Genomic DNA, 18112 nt, shown 5'->3' on the forward strand with positions numbered 1-18112 from the left:
GTTTCCATCCATTGCTTCTTGTCCTGCTTTCAGGTGCTTTGGAGAATAGCTTGGCTCCCTCTTCTTTGTGGCAGCCCCTGAGATATTGGATCACTGCTATCATGTCAACCCTCACCCTTCTCTTCGTTAAACTACACATACCCAATTCCAGCAACCGTTCCCTATTTTCCTAATTCACTTTTTCACTTTTCCTAATTAACTCTAAAGCTTTCCCTGCGCAGAGCCTTAAGTAACACCAGCTGCCTGCAATTAGTGCAGGTTCGCATCCAACCAGGCTCAAGGTTGACTCAGCCTTCCATCCTTCCAAGGTAGGTAAAATGAGGACTCAGATTGTTGGGAGCAATAAGCTGACTTTGTAATAATGCTGCTTGTGGGGGCGTGGTGAAAGCCCTAATAAGCAGGCATATACATAGAATGAAGGCTACTGCTAAGCACATTGATTTGTGCTTTAAATTGTAAGCCGCCCTGAGTCTTCGGAGAAGGGCGGGATATAAATGGGATTAAAAAAAAAGACCAAATGGGAGATCCGCTCCAGGTTTTCCAGCCAGCCCGCCCAGTTCCTGAGTCAAATGTGTCCTTAGAGCTAAGCAGCTGCTCTGGCTGCGGCATTCCCCACCTGCCTTTCAAGTTGGGATAGACTACAGCTGCTCTTCAACTTTGGAAGGAAAGACGCCCAGACCCCAGCCTGTAAAAAACCACAGACTGCAGCTTCTTCTCCAATTGGTCCCGCTTTCCCTGCGCAGACTAAATGGGAGATCCGCTCCAGGTTTTCCAGCCAGCCCTGTCCCTAAAGTTTCAGCATCCGGCGTATAAGACGACCCCTGACTTTTGAGAAGATTTTCATGGGTTAAAAAGTCATCTTATATGCCGGAAAATACGGTATTAGCTGAATAATTTAAGTAGCCAGAATAGTTATTTCCTTGCCAAGCTGTCAATTTGCAAGTGAAAGGAATATGGGAGTAGCTAGGATTAAGCAGATCACAACCCATTTAAGAAAACAAGACAAATACACAAATGCTAATTTATGTGATGGTGCATCTAGTCATTTGGCAGATTCCAAGTGACTAGCAAAAATGAAGATTTAAGCAACATGATTCTAATCTATTTCTGTTGTGATCAAAGCAAGGTATAAAATTGGTTCTCATATAAATCATATAAAAACATAGATCCTGGAGCACTGGGGAACTACCAGAGGACTGGAAGAGAGCTGATGTAGTTCCCATCTTCAAAAAAGGGAAAAAAATAGATCCAGGAAACTACAGACCTATCAGACTGACCTCAATACCTGGGAAGATTCTGGAAAAGATAATCAAACAACAAATCAGCGAACACCTTGATGCAAACAAAGTCATCACTAAAAGTCAACATGGGTTTGTCAAAAACAGATCATGCCAGACAAATCTTATTACATTCTTTGACCAAGTGACAAAATTAGTGGACCAGAGGAATGCTGTAGATATAATTTACTTGGACTTCAGTAAGGCATTTGATAAAGTAGATCACAACCTACTACTTGATAAGATAGAAAAATGTGGGTTAGATAGCATCACCACAAGATGGATTCGTAGCTGGCTGACAGGCCGTACTCAGCGTGTGGTCCTCAATGGAACCGCATCTACATGGAAGGAAGTGTGTAGTGGGGTGTCCCAGGGCTCTGTTCTGGGCCCAGTGCTCTTCAATATCTTCATTAACGATTTGGATGAGGGGATAGATGGGGAACTCATCAAATTTGCAGATGACACCAAGCTGGCAGGAATAGCCAATACTCCAGAAGATAGGCTTAAGATACAGAAGGATCTGGACAGACTCGAACACTGGGTGCTATCTAACAAAATGAAATTCAATGGTGAAAAAAGTAAGGTTCTACATTTAGGCAGGAAAAATCAAATGCGCAGGTATAGTATAGGTGGTACCTTGCTCAATAGTAGTAACTGAGAGGGATCTCGGAGTCCTAGTAGACAATCACTTCAATATGAGCCAGCAGTGTGCTGCAGCTGCCAAAAAAGCCAACACAGTGCTAGGCTGCATTAAGAGAGGGATAGAATCAAGATCAAGTGAAGTACTAATACCACTTTACAATGCTTTGGTAAGGCCACACCTGGAATACTGCATCCAGTTTTGGTCACCACGATGTAAAAAAGATGTCGAGACTCTAGAAAGAGAACAGAGAAGAGCAACAAATATGATTAGGGGACTGGAGGCTAAAACATATAGGGAACGGTTGCTGGAATTGGGTATGTGTAGTTTAACAAAGAGAAGGGTGAGGGGTGACATGATAGCAGTGTTCCAATATCTCAGGGGCTGCCACAAAGAAGAGGGAGTCAAGCTATTCTCCAAAGCACCTGAAAGCAGGACAAGAAGCAACGGATGGAAACTAGTCAAGGAGAGAAGCAACCTAGAACTAAGGAGAAACTTCCTGACAGTTAGAACTATTAACTAGTGGAACAACCTGCCTCCAGAAGTGGTGAATGCTCCAACACTGGAAGTTTTTAAGAAGAGACTGGACAGCCATTTGTCTGAAATGGTATAGGGTTTCCTGCCTGAGCAGGGGGTTGGACTAGATGACATCCAAGGTATTTCTTCTTCTTCTTCTTCTTCTTCTTCTTCTTCTTCTTCTTCTTCTTCTTCTTCTTCTTCTTCTTCTTCTTCTTCTTCTTCTTCTTCTTCTTCTCCTCCTCCTCCTCCTCCTCCTCCTCCTCCTCCTCCTCCTTATGATGATGATGATGATGATGATGATGATGATAGAACCAAAGATGCTTTTTTCAAAAGGCAACTGGACTTTGTTTTTCTTGAAGACATTTGACTTCTCATCCAAGTTTCCTTTGGGGGAAAAAAAACAAGTTTGGGACACCTATTACCTGAATGACTGAGAATCTCCATAGAGAAATCAGTTGAAATTATTTTAAAGCACAAAGCTATCCCATTTCTAGCAGGTAAACATGCTGAGTTGGGTGATCCTGTGACAATACCCAAAACGTTTTGTGATAATGTATCAGTGTTGGAAAAAGTGGTTGAGTCCTTTAATCGGCACAATAGTTCAAGAAAAGCTTTTAAAGAGAATGTTGAAATGCATTATTAGCAAGTCAGGATTTATTTTATCTGGGCTTTTCCATCTTGGGTTAGAATTTTAGTTACAGTTAATTAATTGTCCCTTTGATGACAGTGTCTAGAGTTGTGTGTAGAATTTAATTTTAGATTTTCAAATGTTGAAGAAGGATGGAATGATATATTCAACCATTTTTATTATAAACTGCTGCCTAAAAACCAACACAAGATGTCAATACAAGAATCAGGGTTTTTTATTAGTTTAATATTAGTTTAGTATTTTAAAAAGTTTTTAATTATACAATATAATTTTCACTTTGGCACTGCACGGTGTTCTAGTTTGATACAAAGGTCAATTCCATTACTCCAATAAATCAGATTTTTTTATAGGATATAAAGCATGAAGGAACACCATTTTATGTAAATATAATTAATATTTTTATATTTATTCCCTGCAGATGATTTGTGAAACCCTAGAAAATCAAAAAGGCACGGTCGATAAACTTGTTGCAGACACACAAGTATTGGAGAAGCATATTTCTGCTGAAAAATCAAAACTATACAAGAAAGAATTGAAATGTTTGCAAGGATATAGGGATAAATTAAAACTAAAGATTTCTGAAGATGTTCACTTATTGGAAGAAACTGTTTCCAAATTGAGAATATTTGAGGTAACTAGAAATATATTTTGCTGAAATAACTTTCTTGTAAGTATAATATTCCTCGTTCTCAAATTAATTTATATTCTGCAGCAAGTTATAATGTCAATACCTGTTTATTTGATTCAAAATGGTATGTCAATTATGTGAGTCAATCATTCTGCAGGCAGAACTGATTGCAGTGGGATGGAAAAAATAGCAATATAATACCTTGTTCAGTGGAAGTCAATCTAAAAACTAAATAAGCAGAAATAAATTATTTTGGTAGTTTCTTTAAGATTTTATATCTAGTTAGATACCTTTATTGTCATTTTTTACAGTGGGCACACAATAAAAATGAAATTTAGTTGCTTGCTCTCAAAAGTGTACATATGCATAACACACATTTAAACATGCTGTATACAACTTATGAATAAACTTTCACCTTTCCATATAACTAACATATAAATATTAATCACTGTCCATCTTGAATACATAAGGGAAGGAGGAAGCTTGAGAGTTCACAAGGTTAATATTGTATGGAACAAAACTGTGACTGAATCTGGATGTTCTGCTTCGGATACCACGAAACCTCCTCCCAAAAGTTAACAAGGAAAACAGGTCGTGAAGAGGATGTGTAGTGTCTCGGACAATCTTGCGGACTCTGCTCAAGAAACGCTTATATGCTATGACCTAGATGAAAGGGAGGGAACTGCCAGTAATCTTTTCTGCCATCCTCACCACTCTCTGCACTGCCTTCCTGTCTGAAGCAGTGATGCTTCCAAACCAGACTGTAATGCTGTATGATAGGATGCTCTCAATCCTCCCTCTGTAGAAAGTGGTAAGGATAGGGGAAGAAAGATGTACTTTTCTTATGCAATGTAGAAAATGCAGGCACTGCTGTGCCTGCTTCACCAGTTTCTCACTGTTGAGTGACCAAGCCAGCCTACTCGTTAACTGCACACCCAGGAATTTGATTCTTGTAACCAGCTCCACAGGTGAATCATTAATACACAGAGGAATGTGGCTGTGCCTGCCTTTTCTGAAATCGACAATGTTCTCTTTGTTTTTTTCCAATGTTTAAAACTAGGCTGTTTTTCTTACACCAGTTCACTAAACTTTTAACCTCCTTGCGGTAAGCACCCTCACAGCCCTCTTGAATGAGGCCCACTACTATTGTATTGTCTGCATATTTCACAATATGGTTGGTGGCAAACCTAGCACAACAGTCATGGGTCAACAGCAGCAGATTTAGGACACAGCCCTGAGGAGAATCTGTGCTCAAGAAAATGGTGTTGGAAATATTTGTTCCAGTTCGCACATACTGGGGAATGTCAGTAAGAAAATCAAGAATCCAGTTGCACAAAGGGGTGCTTAAGCTGAAAAGGCCCAGTTTGTCTACTAGATGCTGGGGAATGATTGTATTAAATGCCGAACTGAAGTCAACAAACAGCAAGGTTGACAAAATGCACATGAGTATTTCTTTCCTCTAAGTGCTCCCAGCTCAGATGGAAAACAGAAGAAATAATATCTTCGGTAGAGCGATTTGATCGGTAAGCAAACTGAACTGGGTCAAATGCTGGCGGGAGGCTATATACAATAATGTCCTTTATCAGCCTCTCAAAGCATTTCATAATGATGGATGTCAGTACAACACTTTATGTTGTTTAGTGCCTGTAAATGTAAATTTTAAACTTTAAACTTGATGTTGTAAAAGTCTCCAGTGATTGTATGTATATACTTGGTTTCCAACTACTGTTTAGTTGAAAAAATGGGGTTTGATTTATTAGCTGATATTTAAAACATTTATTTCCTGCATGATATGTTTTTCCCCCCCCTCTGCTGTGGAATGACAATGAATATTAACTGTTTCTGTAAAGCAGAGGTCACGCACTCAGTGTAGTAACAGAATGGATAATAGGCTAAAATAATAGTCCAACACCTTTCTGGGTTGACACATTTGCAATTATGAAAGCATATCATTGGTGCAATCACAGAATAGTTCCAGAGGTCCAGGGCTTCTAGATTCATACAGTACTGCTGCATTCAGCACTCTTGATAATGGTATAACATTAATCATTTGACCTCTGGATATATTTCCTAAGAAAGAACTAGTTTGGGTGCACATTTTTATTTTTGAAGAATATCTGTGAAGGAGCTCAAAGGGCACACAAAGCTATTATTTGAAATGAAGTCAATGGGCTATTTGTGAGATCATATAATCTCATATAATCATATAAAACCAAGAATTTGTCTCTCATCAGCTTGATGAGATGAAGATATTAGTGGATATGGAAGTTCTGAAACATCAAAGGAAATAGTGGCCAGAGAGAAAAAGAATAAACACCTTTGAGTTTGAGAATCAGAAAAAAAAACATATTTTTGGCGAAGACAATACATGGAAAGGGAAAATGGAAACTAATAGGAGAAACAGATGAAAGGCAAAATATTAGCTATTAGTGAGATGAATTACAGTCCTAGAAGCAAATGGTAGAATAACATTCTGACAATGTTTAGAAGGGATGGATAAATCCAAGTGTGGGTGTTCAAGAACAGGAAAAAATGTAGGTGTCTTTAAATGCAATCTAGTTTGAGTCAAATGGGGAAAAAAAAGTGATTGATTTGAAGAGTCCAGAGCTAGTGGTCCATAAGGAGTATTTAACCTTAAAATGATTCTTTTAATACCATATAACTATTAGTCAGTATATAAAGGCCTCCATTCTAAAAGTAGAGCAAATATCTTTGGGACTATAGTATGTTCCATCAGTTTTGGACACACTTCATAAATGAATAAAAATTGGAGGTAGAGCTAAGAATATAAGAACTGGACAAATGAGGCAGAACATGTCAATATGATCATGTAATCATTGACAAATATGAAAAATACACTTAAATTCTGTCAGTAGCATTTATAGAATAGAATAGAATAGAATAGAATAGAATAGAATAGAATAGAATAGAATAGAATAGAATAGAATAGAATAGAATAGAATAGAATAGAATTGGATGTTCTGTACCAGCCTGCTACCGGCCCTGCAGAAAAGGCAACCCTTTTACAAATGGCAAGAGGCTGGAATACGCCTGCCAAATTTATTACTACAAAAACAAACAAGACACGAACCAAGATACAGGAGCTTTGAAACACTATCCGAGCGGTTGCCTTCAGCAAACCAGCCCTCCCAGACATTCCCCTTATATAGAGTTCAGGGCGTGGCTTCTCTCTGCCTCCTTCCGAGAAGCCCCATTGCCTTCCTCTGTTTACTCCTAATTGACTGCCTCCTGCGTCGGGCGTCCTTGAACAGGGCCAGCTGTGGGTCATCTTCATCCACACTGTCAGGCTCACACAGCTGGGTCTCCATGGTGACCAAGTGGGAGGGGCCTGCCTGAGGGCTATCATCAGCAAGATCTTCAACCCCCTCAGCAAGGTCTTCAACACCCCCCTTCTCCTCTGAGTCGTCTGACCCAACTGCCGAACCCACAGGCTGACCCTGAATCACAACACTGGAATCGACCTTAGAGGTCTTCTAGTCCAGCCCCCTGCTCAAGCAGGAAAACCTATACCATCTCAGACAAATGACTGTCCAGTCTCTTCTTAAAAATTTCCAGTAATGGAGCGCCCACGATTTCTGAGAGTAAGCTGTTCCACTGGTTGATTGTCCTTACTGTCTGGAAGTTTCTCCTTAATTCCTGGTTGCTTCTCTCTTTGATCAGTTTCCAACCATTGTTTCTCGTCCTTCCCTCTGGTTCTTTGGTGAACAACCTGGCCCCCTCTTCTTTATGGCAGCCTCTCAGATACTGAAACACTCCTATCGTGTGTCCCCTATTTCTTCTTTTCTTTAGACTAGTCAAACCCAAGTTCCGGAGCCGTTCTTCATATGTTTTGGTCTCCAGGCCTTTGATCATCTTAGTTGCTCTTTGAATTTTTTGCAAGCTCTCAACATCTTTTTTGTGATATGGTGACCAAAATTGGCTGCAGTATTCTAAAATAGTGGGATCCTACAATAAGGCTAAAACAGCTCATAATTTAATTCTAAATGTGAATGTTGCTGAATCTAAAATGTATGGTTCTGGGGCATGGCTGAGGACTTAGTTGTTATTTGGAATGAGAGAGTAACAATAGCCCTAGACAGAGCTGTACCTGCATGGACCCTCTATGTCCTTGTATCCTGGAACCTGTACTGGTTTTCAGAGGAACTCCAGGAGATGAAGTGACATAAGAAACACCCATAATCCTCCTGAAGTAAAACTGTTAAAGTGTGAGTGACAGCCTTTCTTACGGTTTACATCGTGACAATAAGAGCAGCAAAACACAGTAATTCTTCCTCTTTATTACATTTATGGACAACTAGTTGGCAGTCATGTGTAAAGGGATCTGGTCCCTCCTGTTAAGGATGGTGCAGAAGAACATTGCAAGGTATTGTGAGCATTATTCCAGGCATCTGTCAAATAAAGTCCCTTGGATTTTATTGGGATTTGACTTTGTGCAGGTCAGTGGGGTTGGATGAATCTGTTAGTCGTCCTGATAAACTGGAGAAAGTTTTTGGAATTGTGAGCTCAGGGTTCTGTCACCCAATGCTCACTAGGTTACTAGCAGGTTCTTTAAGACGGGTACCCCAGCCTGCGGACTGGTACTGGTCCATGGCCCTTTGGGAACTGGGCCACGCAAGCAGCAGATGAGCTCATGAAGCTCCATTTGTGCAAGCGAGTGTGCGCGTGAAATCATCCCCTCCTCTGCCGCTGGTCCATAGAACCGAAAAGATCGGGGACCGCTGCATTTAAGCATTCAAGACAATGACTAAACAAAATTGTGGAGGAAAAAATGTCCAGATGTTTAGTGAAGTAATATAAATTACAAAAGGAAGGTATACCTAACGTCCTTTCTAAAGCAAGACAGGAACTGTAAAGCTACATTTGACAGAGCCAGGTTATATGCTGGATTGCTTGTCTCCATTTATTTTCACCCATCAGATCTAACAGAGTGAACATTTTCCAGTTACTTCTATGAATGTGAGATATAAGAGATGTGCCTTCTCTCACACGGAGCCTGTTGAGTTCCATGAGATCTGGATGGCCGTGACCATAAGGTTTCAAAGTCTTGGCTTTTCCCTAAAGCACTGGGGCCAGATGGTTAGGCGAAGCTAGTTAGCTTGGCTGTGCTTTGCTTGTCTACTGTTTGATTTGCAACAGAAAGGATTTTTTTTAATCTTAGGCACATTGCATTTGATTTTTATTACAGTTGCTTTTAATCATTTTGGGCTGCTGTTGTTCTTGGCTTTTAACCTATTGTTAGCTGCCCAGAGTTGCATTTGTGAGATTGACAGCCATGTAAATCACATAAATAAATAATCCTACATAAATGTAATAAAAATTGTATTTTTGGTCACATGTTTTTCTATTTTAGTGAAATATGACTCTGGTCCTTGCTCAATTCCGAGATAGGAGTCTAAAGGGTTGTAAGTCTACTATTCAGGCAACTCATAAACTCTTTTTTTTCCTTGTTTAATGTAGTTACTATTCTATGTTGACTGTCATTTAAAAAGATGTTTGTCTAGTTGGATTTTTTGGTTAACAAATATTTACATGAACCTAGTAAAATGTTATGAGCAGATATTTGCATTTTTAAAATGTAGACAATCAAGTATTTGGCCCTTGAGTAATACATTATACAGTATAATACAGTAATACATCACATTATAGAACATTAACTTTCCTATATTATATTCAGGCTGATTCAAAAGTAGTTCAGAGGTGGCTGGATTCTGTGAAAAACTTCCTAATGAAAGACCAAATGAAGCAAACAGAATCTGAATGTCTTCAGGGACAGCTTGATCAATGCATGGTAAGATTTATTGATTTATTATACTATTGTATGTTCACATTTTGTTTATTCCTTGGCTGTGTCTAAACATTGTGAAGAACACTGCATGAAGCTTCTGTAATCAAGGAGCTATTACTGCTATATTTTCAAATTTGTGAATGCAGAGTAATAATGCAAATTGCAAGATGGAAGAAGGAAGTCTCTTTTTATGTATGTCATAGGTGGAATCCATTAAGCTATCTGTAGCCTGGTTCTTAGCACACAAAGGATCTTGTGTGCTGATTCACAGATGCTACCCATAAACATCTTAATTGTTATGATAAATGTTTAGAAAAAGAATATAGACTTTTTAGCATTTTGTATTTTTATGCTCACTCTCTTTGGCACATCTAGTTACCATCCTTTTTCTTTTGTTCTTAGAGGGAAATTTCCCTAAGGAAATCCCTCTCCTCCTCCTTTAATTAAAAGCAGTTTATTAGAGCTATTAGCTCTTTTTGGTCCTAGTCTCCACTTGCAAGGTAGCAATAATGATGTAGGTCTGATGAGTGGCTTGACAGATCTGGGCTTGCTTAATTTCAGTTGTACCAGCCTTTGAACCCTTGGAGGCTTGGATCATCTTTTTTTACAAGCCAAATCAGATATGGGTAGAGAATGTGCTGAAAAAATGTCCCCGTTTGGGTTAATTTTGAAATTTTACTGATGTTTCAGAAGCAAGACTTTTTAGCAGGGCACCACTATGCATAATGGCAGATTCCCCTTATGTGATGGTATACTTTCTCTCAGGGCTTTTTTTTGTCATAGAATGCTCAGAATGGAGTTCCGGCACCTTTTTTGGCCCGGCACCTTTTTCTTTTACAAAAAAAGCACTGCTTTCTCTGGGCAGTAAATAGAGTTCTTCTGTTTTCCTAATGCATGGTTTTAGTTCATGAGTCTCCGGTATGGGGCTCACGGAAAGAGAAAAATGAATAGCTAATAGTGGCATCCATTCTCATCCATATTTTTTTTTTTAGCTGCTGGAGTCTTCCATCATTTCCAAAACAGAACTGAATCAGTGTAGTTCTTGTCTTCACCTTGTATGTCATAATTCAAGGTGCTGGTTATCACCTATAAAGCCCTACATGGCTTGGGTCCGGGGTATTTGAGGGAACACCTGCTGCTGGCATCAAATGTCCTTCGCCCAGTGCGCTCCCACAGGGAGGGTCTGCTCAGGGTCCCACTGGTAAGAGATTGCCGGCGGGTGATACCCAGGGACAGGGCCTTCTCAGTGGGGGCGCCTGCCCTCTGGAACCAGCTGCCAGTGGAGCTGAGGACTGCCCCCGGCCTCCGGTCATTCCGCCGGGGCCTGAAGACCTGGCTCTTCGAGCTCTCTGGCCCAGGCTGAGGAGTAATTTATTTTAATCGGGGTTTTAATTGCACAGGGTTAGTTTAATCTTTTTTAAATTGGTTTTAACTTTTGTACCGCTGGTTTTTAACTCCCTGTAAACCGCCCTGAGTCCTCAGGGAAAGGGCGGTATATAAATGTAATAAAATAAATAAAATAAATAAATAAATAAAAGTTTATTTCTTTTTAAATTTGTCAGTTAGGCCATCAAATTTATTTGCAAATTTATAGATACTCTCATATCTAATGCTTGTTCTATCAAAGACAGATGTTTTATAATCAGCTGAAACTAGTATCATAGGATGTTTGGAACCAAATCATAACTGTAGCAGATCATAGCAGATTTAGGCAGATCGTAACTGTAGCATAGTTGTGTTGGTATCAGTGTTAGTGTGAATTAGATGTATTCATTTTCTAGCTGTGTCAGTCATCAAGAATATCATGAATCTTTTATGGGTTTGATCAGTATTGAAGCTGTGTGTTCACAGGGAGATACATAAATCCATTGCTTATTTTACCTACTTTCTTGTATTTCATAGACACCTTTCTTATTATTCAGCTTTGGTGTTAGGTGATAGGGGCTATTGACATAAATAAACAAATATTAAAAAAAGAACAAAGTTTCCTTTATTTGGGTAAATGCCCTTGGATATCTGAAGGACTGCTCTCTGGATTGCAGCCATTAACTTGGTTAACGTAGTTATGCAGTTTTTATTTAGTTCTGCTACGTGTGCTGTATGAACACTGACATTTTTAAATCACTAAGCATGCTATGTGTATCCAGAAAAGTTTTTTTTATCAGACCAAGGGTTAAGTAACCATTTATCCCTTAAATCACCTTCCAAGGATAAAAATCATATCATTAATAAATGTTCATTTTGCCACCAAATTTTGGTGATTCAATATTACAGTATAAAGTGTGGTTAAGGAGTTGTTGACCCCTGGTTAATATGAGATATTGAAATGACACCCCCCCTCTCTTTCCTCTATGTCTATGTCCATGTATTAACTTATTTTGCTAATTATTTTTTTCAAACATAATAAGTCTTTGAAATCTATAAAAGTGTCTCAGAAATTAGCAACATCTCAAGTTGTATCTTTGGAAATAGATATTAAAATATGTTTTCTCATTATGAACAGCTGTTTATTATTGAAATGGAAAAGATTGAGTTGTCTCTAAAAGAGATGAAGGAAATAGATTCTTCTTTAAGAAGCCAGCCTGCTAATGCTTGGGTGAAATCCAAACTGACAGACATCCAATCTCAGTGGGACAAACTAAGCAAGCAGGTTAGTTCTTGATACTATTACTCTTGCATTTTCATATCTGTCATTGTGCTCAAGTAGTAGCATTGTTACATGCATTGCAACCAATCATAATATCAAACGTAATGTTTTATTTTCAGCATATAAAATCCTACTTTCATATTTACAAGTGCCTAAATGGAAATGCAAACTAAATAATTGCATTTATGTTCCTCTATGACAGGGGTAGGCAACCTTGGCTCTTTTCTGACTCGTGGACTTCAACTCCCAGAATTCCTGAGCCAGAATGGCTCAGCTTGGAAACCTCTCCCTTTTCCCTCAGCATGGCTGGCTCAGGAATTCTGGGAGTTGAAGTCCACGAATTATAAAAGAGCCAAGGTTGCCTACCCCTGCTCTATGAGAAACCATCAATTTTATAATAAACCAATTTAATTTTAAAACTATAGAACTAATATACAGTGCTATAATTTAATGCAGTAAACATGAGATGAATTTCAATTCCCAATATTCTTTATTGTTGGTTGGCAGTTATGCAGTAATTCAGCTAGAAGGCTATAAGATTTGTTATAGTGTAAACTAGGCTCTGGGATGTTTTCAGTTCAAATTTTATTTTTTAAGTCATCTTTCCAGATAGATGATGCTGTTATCTGTCTAAAATTCTCATCAGAAAATATATCAAGTGAGCCATTTTGTTTAACTACTAGGGCAATTGTTGTTGCTATTTATACTGATAGGAAATTTTCAATATTTCCCTATCATCTAAATGGTAAGATTTTACCCACACTATAAATCTGTTTCCTTGCATCCCTCATGCTCTTTAGAAAACATAAAAAACATTCTTTCAGGTTAGTCCAGACATGTCAAACTCGTGACATCTCGCGATGTATCGAACCTTTCCCCCCATTGCTGGCAATGGGGTGGGCGTGGTTTCCTCATGATGCGTCCGGCCTGCGGGCCGGCAGTTGGACACCCCTGGGTGTCAGTCTATATTCTGAACCGGACTTGTGAACATACTCAGTAGGAAGAAAATATTTTAAAACACAGTTCATTAAGCGGAACTGAGAGTGTTTGTTAGTAATGGGTTAGTCTTGTATGAAATGGTAGAAATCTAAATACTTGCAACAAGAATCTGTTGCTAGTTCACTGCTGCTAACATATTTTATTAACCCTCATGATAACTATGATCACCACCACCACATCACTATTATCACAGGTTACTTCATTGTTAATGTAAATAATTAAAAATTAAGCAGAACTGTATTAGTTACATTTGCCAGTTCTTGTATCTATAGAATATTATTTCCTAGATTTCCTGTTGAAAAAAGTGCTGAACGTTACTATCTCAAAATAACTTTCACCATTCTGTTGATCACATGTTTTTCTTTCATCAGTTGTACAGCACTCTTTAAATAATACGAGTTTAAATAATGCTGTCCACCTTATGTTGCTTTGTTTGAATTGCTAGATCATTAGCCATAAAAATCAATTATCAGAAAATCAAGAAAAAGCTGTCAATCTCAAAAAGGATGTGGCGGAAATGCAAGAATGGATGGCTCAGGCTGAAGAGGAATATTTGGAGAAGGATTTTGAATATAAGAATCCAGATGAGCTAGACAATGCAGTGGAAGAAATGAAGGTCAGGAATACTTGAAAAGCATTTTAAAAATGATATAGTGACTAAACATGGGTGTGTAATAGTAATAGTAGTAGTAGTAGTAGTTGTTGTTGTTGTTGTTGTTGTTGTTGTTATTATTATTATTATTATTATTATTATTATTATTATTATTATTATTATTACTACTACTACTACTACTACTACTACTACATGAGAATGTCCTTGTCCGAAAAGTTTTTCAGGATAGAATGATTTGTTTTTTTAAGAGCTTAAAGCTGACTATCCTTCCTACTTACTCTTGAAAATGAATTAAATTAGGACTAGGATTATTTACATATTTATAAGGCCATATTTTCTCAAGTGTCACTACTAGAGCTTGCACTGTGTGCAAGTGAAAGTGTATGTAAACATATAAAAAACTGTTGCATATCTTAAAATTCTATATGACTTAAGGTGCTGCTGATAGCTTGAATGTGTTGGTTCGTTTGCATACTGATTTTTTTTCCTCCTTTGAGCCAAGATTGCTGCATAGCCCTGCCATGTACTCTGCAGTTTGACCAGATGGCTTCAGGCTACTTCTGTTTGATCAGCAAATACTGGTTGGAGTAGAAATTCTCAATCTTGCTAAAATGAGATTAGAGGAGGCTGGAGTTTGGAATGACATTTGCTTTAATTTTACAGTGAATGTAGAATTAGTGGATTTAATATGATAACTTAGCATTTCGAAACTATGACAGGGATGTAGAGCCCATTTTGCTTATTCTTGAAATTTCAGGCTGTCTCTTAGCTTAATTTTATATATGCTTGTATCCTAATCTAATTCATATGATATGCCTAATTGTAATTTAATGGTGGCTAATCAGCTGTCTGAGAAAACACAATGGATGCACAGTTGGAGCAGCAACTTACAAAATATTGTAATATTTACATACATTTGAAAAGATTACAGCTATTCTGAATGCAAAGAGTCCTTTTTATTTCATGTTCATTTTACACATTACAAGTGTAGTATATTGTAAAGAACTGACATTGTCAATAGCCTGGCTATCAAACACTAAATCACACTGAAGGATTTTTTTTTTAACATTAGAAAATGTGGCAGCTCATTTAATAAAGCTTTTTGAATTGAATGACAGGATTGCCACTGGCCTTTTCTGTTAAATTAGAAAGGGTTTTGTAATTGAATGCTTGCCAGTCTTGTGCTCCTCAGTTATGTTGACTTTGCAACTGCCAGAATTGCTAGTCAGCGTGACCTTGGTGTTTGAAAAATTATTTATTCTGAAACAGTCACATTCAATAGAATGATAAACTTGGCACTTTGAAAAATACTTTTTCACGTTTAGAAATGTAGTACTCTTGATTGTAGTAAGATGATTAAAAATTATACCACAAAAATATATGCGCTCTGAAAGTTTTTTTTAAAAAATGTACTAGTTAATGTTAACCATATAAATTGGAAATTTTGAGACAGTGGTCTTTATGCACAGGAAATATTTATCTTGGGATGAGTTGACTTCATACAACCAGATTTCTACAAATCAGTTTGCAACAGAATATCTGTGGAGATGAACTCCATTTGTATGACAAGGAAGGTCAAAATGGTGGTGGGCAACTAGTGTATAATAAGTGATAAATAGACAATATTTATTACAGGGTCCAGTGGAGTTGGGTGGCTTGTAAATTCAGATCAATCAAATACGATAGAACTTCAAGTGAGGTGTCTTGGGATCCAAGCATATATAAAATACAATGCAACAATTCATTTCAATATTTTACGTATTAGTTCAGATTTCATTGTTAACGCAGTGATTGCAATTTAGTCTGGTCCTTATTGGCTTCCTCTGGGCAGAGAGCAAAGGAAGAAGTGCTGCAGAAAGAAGTGCGCGTGAAAATTCTGAAAGACAGCATCAAAATGCTAGCTGCTAAACTGCCATCTGGCGGTCAGGACTTAACAACAGAGCTCAACCTTGTACTGGAGAATTACCAGCTACTGTGCAACAGGATCAGAGGGAAATGCCACACTTTGGAGGTATGATCCATAACTAATTGTTCTTTTCCTTAACACCAATGGGAGGGTTTAAGACATAAGTTTTAAACAACATAAGTTGTTTAAAAAAAATCATGCCAATGATTTTTGCTGTGTATTTAAAAGTTGGGGATTGGGGCGTTGTTGGACTTGTTTAATGAACAAACTCAAAATTCTTTTATTATATATTTAATTCTAGATATTTTAAAGCTGCCTAGAGAGCCAGTTGGTATAGTGCAGGGGTAGGCAACCTTGGCTCTTTGGTGACTCATGGACTTCAACTCCCAGAATTCTTGAGCCAGCATAACTCAGCATGGAAACCTCTCCATTTCTCCTCAGCATGGCTGGCTCAGGAATTCTGGGAGTTGAAGTCCATGAGTCATAAAAGAGCCAAGGTTACCTACCCCTGGCTATAGTGCTTAAGGATCCAGGCTAGAAACCAGGAGACCAGGCAGTTTTAGTCCTGCCTTAGGCACAATGCCAGCTGGGCGACCTTGAGCCACTCCCTCGCTCTCACTCCTAGGAAGCAGACAAGTGCTTGTGAAATTTGGCCGAGAAAACTGTAGGCACTTTCCAAGGAGTCAGCATTGACGTTAAGCCTCACACTAACACACTAACACCCCTTTTTAGATAGTGAAGGATCGTAGTTACTGCCCATTAGTTAGAAGCCATTTCATATACAAGTAAAGTAAGTTCAAATAGTGGCTCCAAAATTAGTGGGAGTGCACTGTTTTTTGTTGTTTTTAAAATGTCAATAAAAAGCCAGGGATATACGGATGAGAAATATATAGCTAATGAAATGCCTATATTAAGACTCCATCAATATAGTCATTATTTCTGAATTATGTATCGCCTAATAAACATTTCAGGTATATTTAACTTCTACACACATTCTTATATTTCCTATAATACTTTTGACAGCAATGTGAATTAGCAACTGTGCAATCAGGCCTCTTATTTAATTCTTTGTAGCTGCAAATCAGGAGAAAGTCAAGTTCTCAAACTCTATTTTAGCCACATTGGGCATTACACATTGGGCATTACATTACTACAGTAGCTTTGGAACGAACTTTGGAATGTGATCCAAATCAATTTTGGGTCATGTTTAAGATGGCAAATTAGAAAATTCTGTGTTAATGATCCAGGTAAATGAAGAAGTATAGAATATGCAGGATACATTTTTGCCTTTTAAGTTAGGAAATTATTACTGGCTATTGTCTCCAAATGTATTCATTTCATGCAGCATCCAAGTTATCCCCATTGTAATATACCATTGTTTTGTTATTGTATATAGTGCAAACATCTGGAATTGGCATGGGAGATCATTGTAAGTGAGTTGAGCAAGTGAGAACTTTCAGGCTGAGTGAATTGAAAGTGTCTCATTGTTAGGCAATAACTTGTGAATAATAATGATGATGGTGATGATGATGTTGGAAGGGACCTTGGAGGTCATCTAGTCCAACCGCCTGCTCGAGCAGGAAACCCTATACCATTTCAGACAAATGGCTGTCCAGTCTCTTCTTAAAAACTTCCAGTGTTGGCGCATCCACAACTTCTAGAGGCAGGTTGTTCTACTGATTAACTGTTCTAACTGTCAGGAAGTTTCTCCTTAGTTCTAGGTTGCTTCTCTCCTTGACTAGTTTCCATCCATTGCTTCTTGTCCTGCCTTCGGGCGCTTTGGAGAATAGCTTGACTCCCTCTTCCTTGTGGCGGCCCCTGAGATATTGGAACACTGCTATCATTAAACTTCATTAAACTAAATATACCCAATTCCAGCAACCGTTCCTCATATGTTTTAGCCTCCAGACCTTATCTTGAGTAGTTCTAGAAATCATTGCTGTTGATGAACAATATCCTCAGGAAAATCTACATAAAGCTTGAGAAATAAATGTATCATGTGACTGAGAGGAACCGGCCTCTGAAATGGAATGAGGTTTTTCCCCCCCAATATATTCTTTACTTTCAGGAAGTATGGTCTTGTTGGATTGAACTGCTACACTATCTGGACCTAGAAGCAGCCTGGCTGAATACATTAGAAGAGAAGATGAAAACAATTGAACACTTGCCAGAGAAAATAGATGCTGTCAGTGAAGCCCTTGAGGTACAAAGTCTGTAAAAGGAATTGCAAATAAGCTTAGGCTTTTTTTAAAACTGAAGGATGTTTTTCCTCCTATATTTAAATTCAATGAAAATCCCTCATTTCTCATAATATTTAAGTAATTCTAGAAGAGGACAAATGTGTCGAAAGGGTTTTTTTGTTGTTGCTTTAATTCAAGGTGCATCAATGACGCCCACAGGAGAAAAAAATCTTACTTATTTGAGCTAA

General features: G+C 38.1%; 1 protein-coding gene across 3 annotated transcripts in view; it reads left to right on the plus strand.

Moving 5' to 3' along the window:
* The window catches only part of UTRN (utrophin), a 386201-nt gene that overhangs the window by 100390 nt on the left and 267699 nt on the right, over nucleotides 1–18112 (plus strand). For all 3 annotated transcript variants that reach the window (XM_083373856.1, XM_083373857.1, XM_083373858.1), the window contains 6 exons: nucleotides 3504–3716; nucleotides 9409–9522; nucleotides 12023–12169; nucleotides 13611–13781; nucleotides 15610–15789; nucleotides 17753–17887. In XM_083373856.1, coding sequence (XP_083229982.1) covers nucleotides 3504–3716; nucleotides 9409–9522; nucleotides 12023–12169; nucleotides 13611–13781; nucleotides 15610–15789; nucleotides 17753–17887 — 960 coding nt within the window. The remainder of the gene's footprint in view (nucleotides 1–3503; nucleotides 3717–9408; nucleotides 9523–12022; nucleotides 12170–13610; nucleotides 13782–15609; nucleotides 15790–17752; nucleotides 17888–18112) is intronic.

This window comes from Vipera ursinii (assembly GCF_947247035.1).
Source record: "Vipera ursinii genome assembly, chromosome: 1".
Classification (NCBI taxonomy): Eukaryota; Metazoa; Chordata; class Lepidosauria; order Squamata; family Viperidae; genus Vipera; species Vipera ursinii.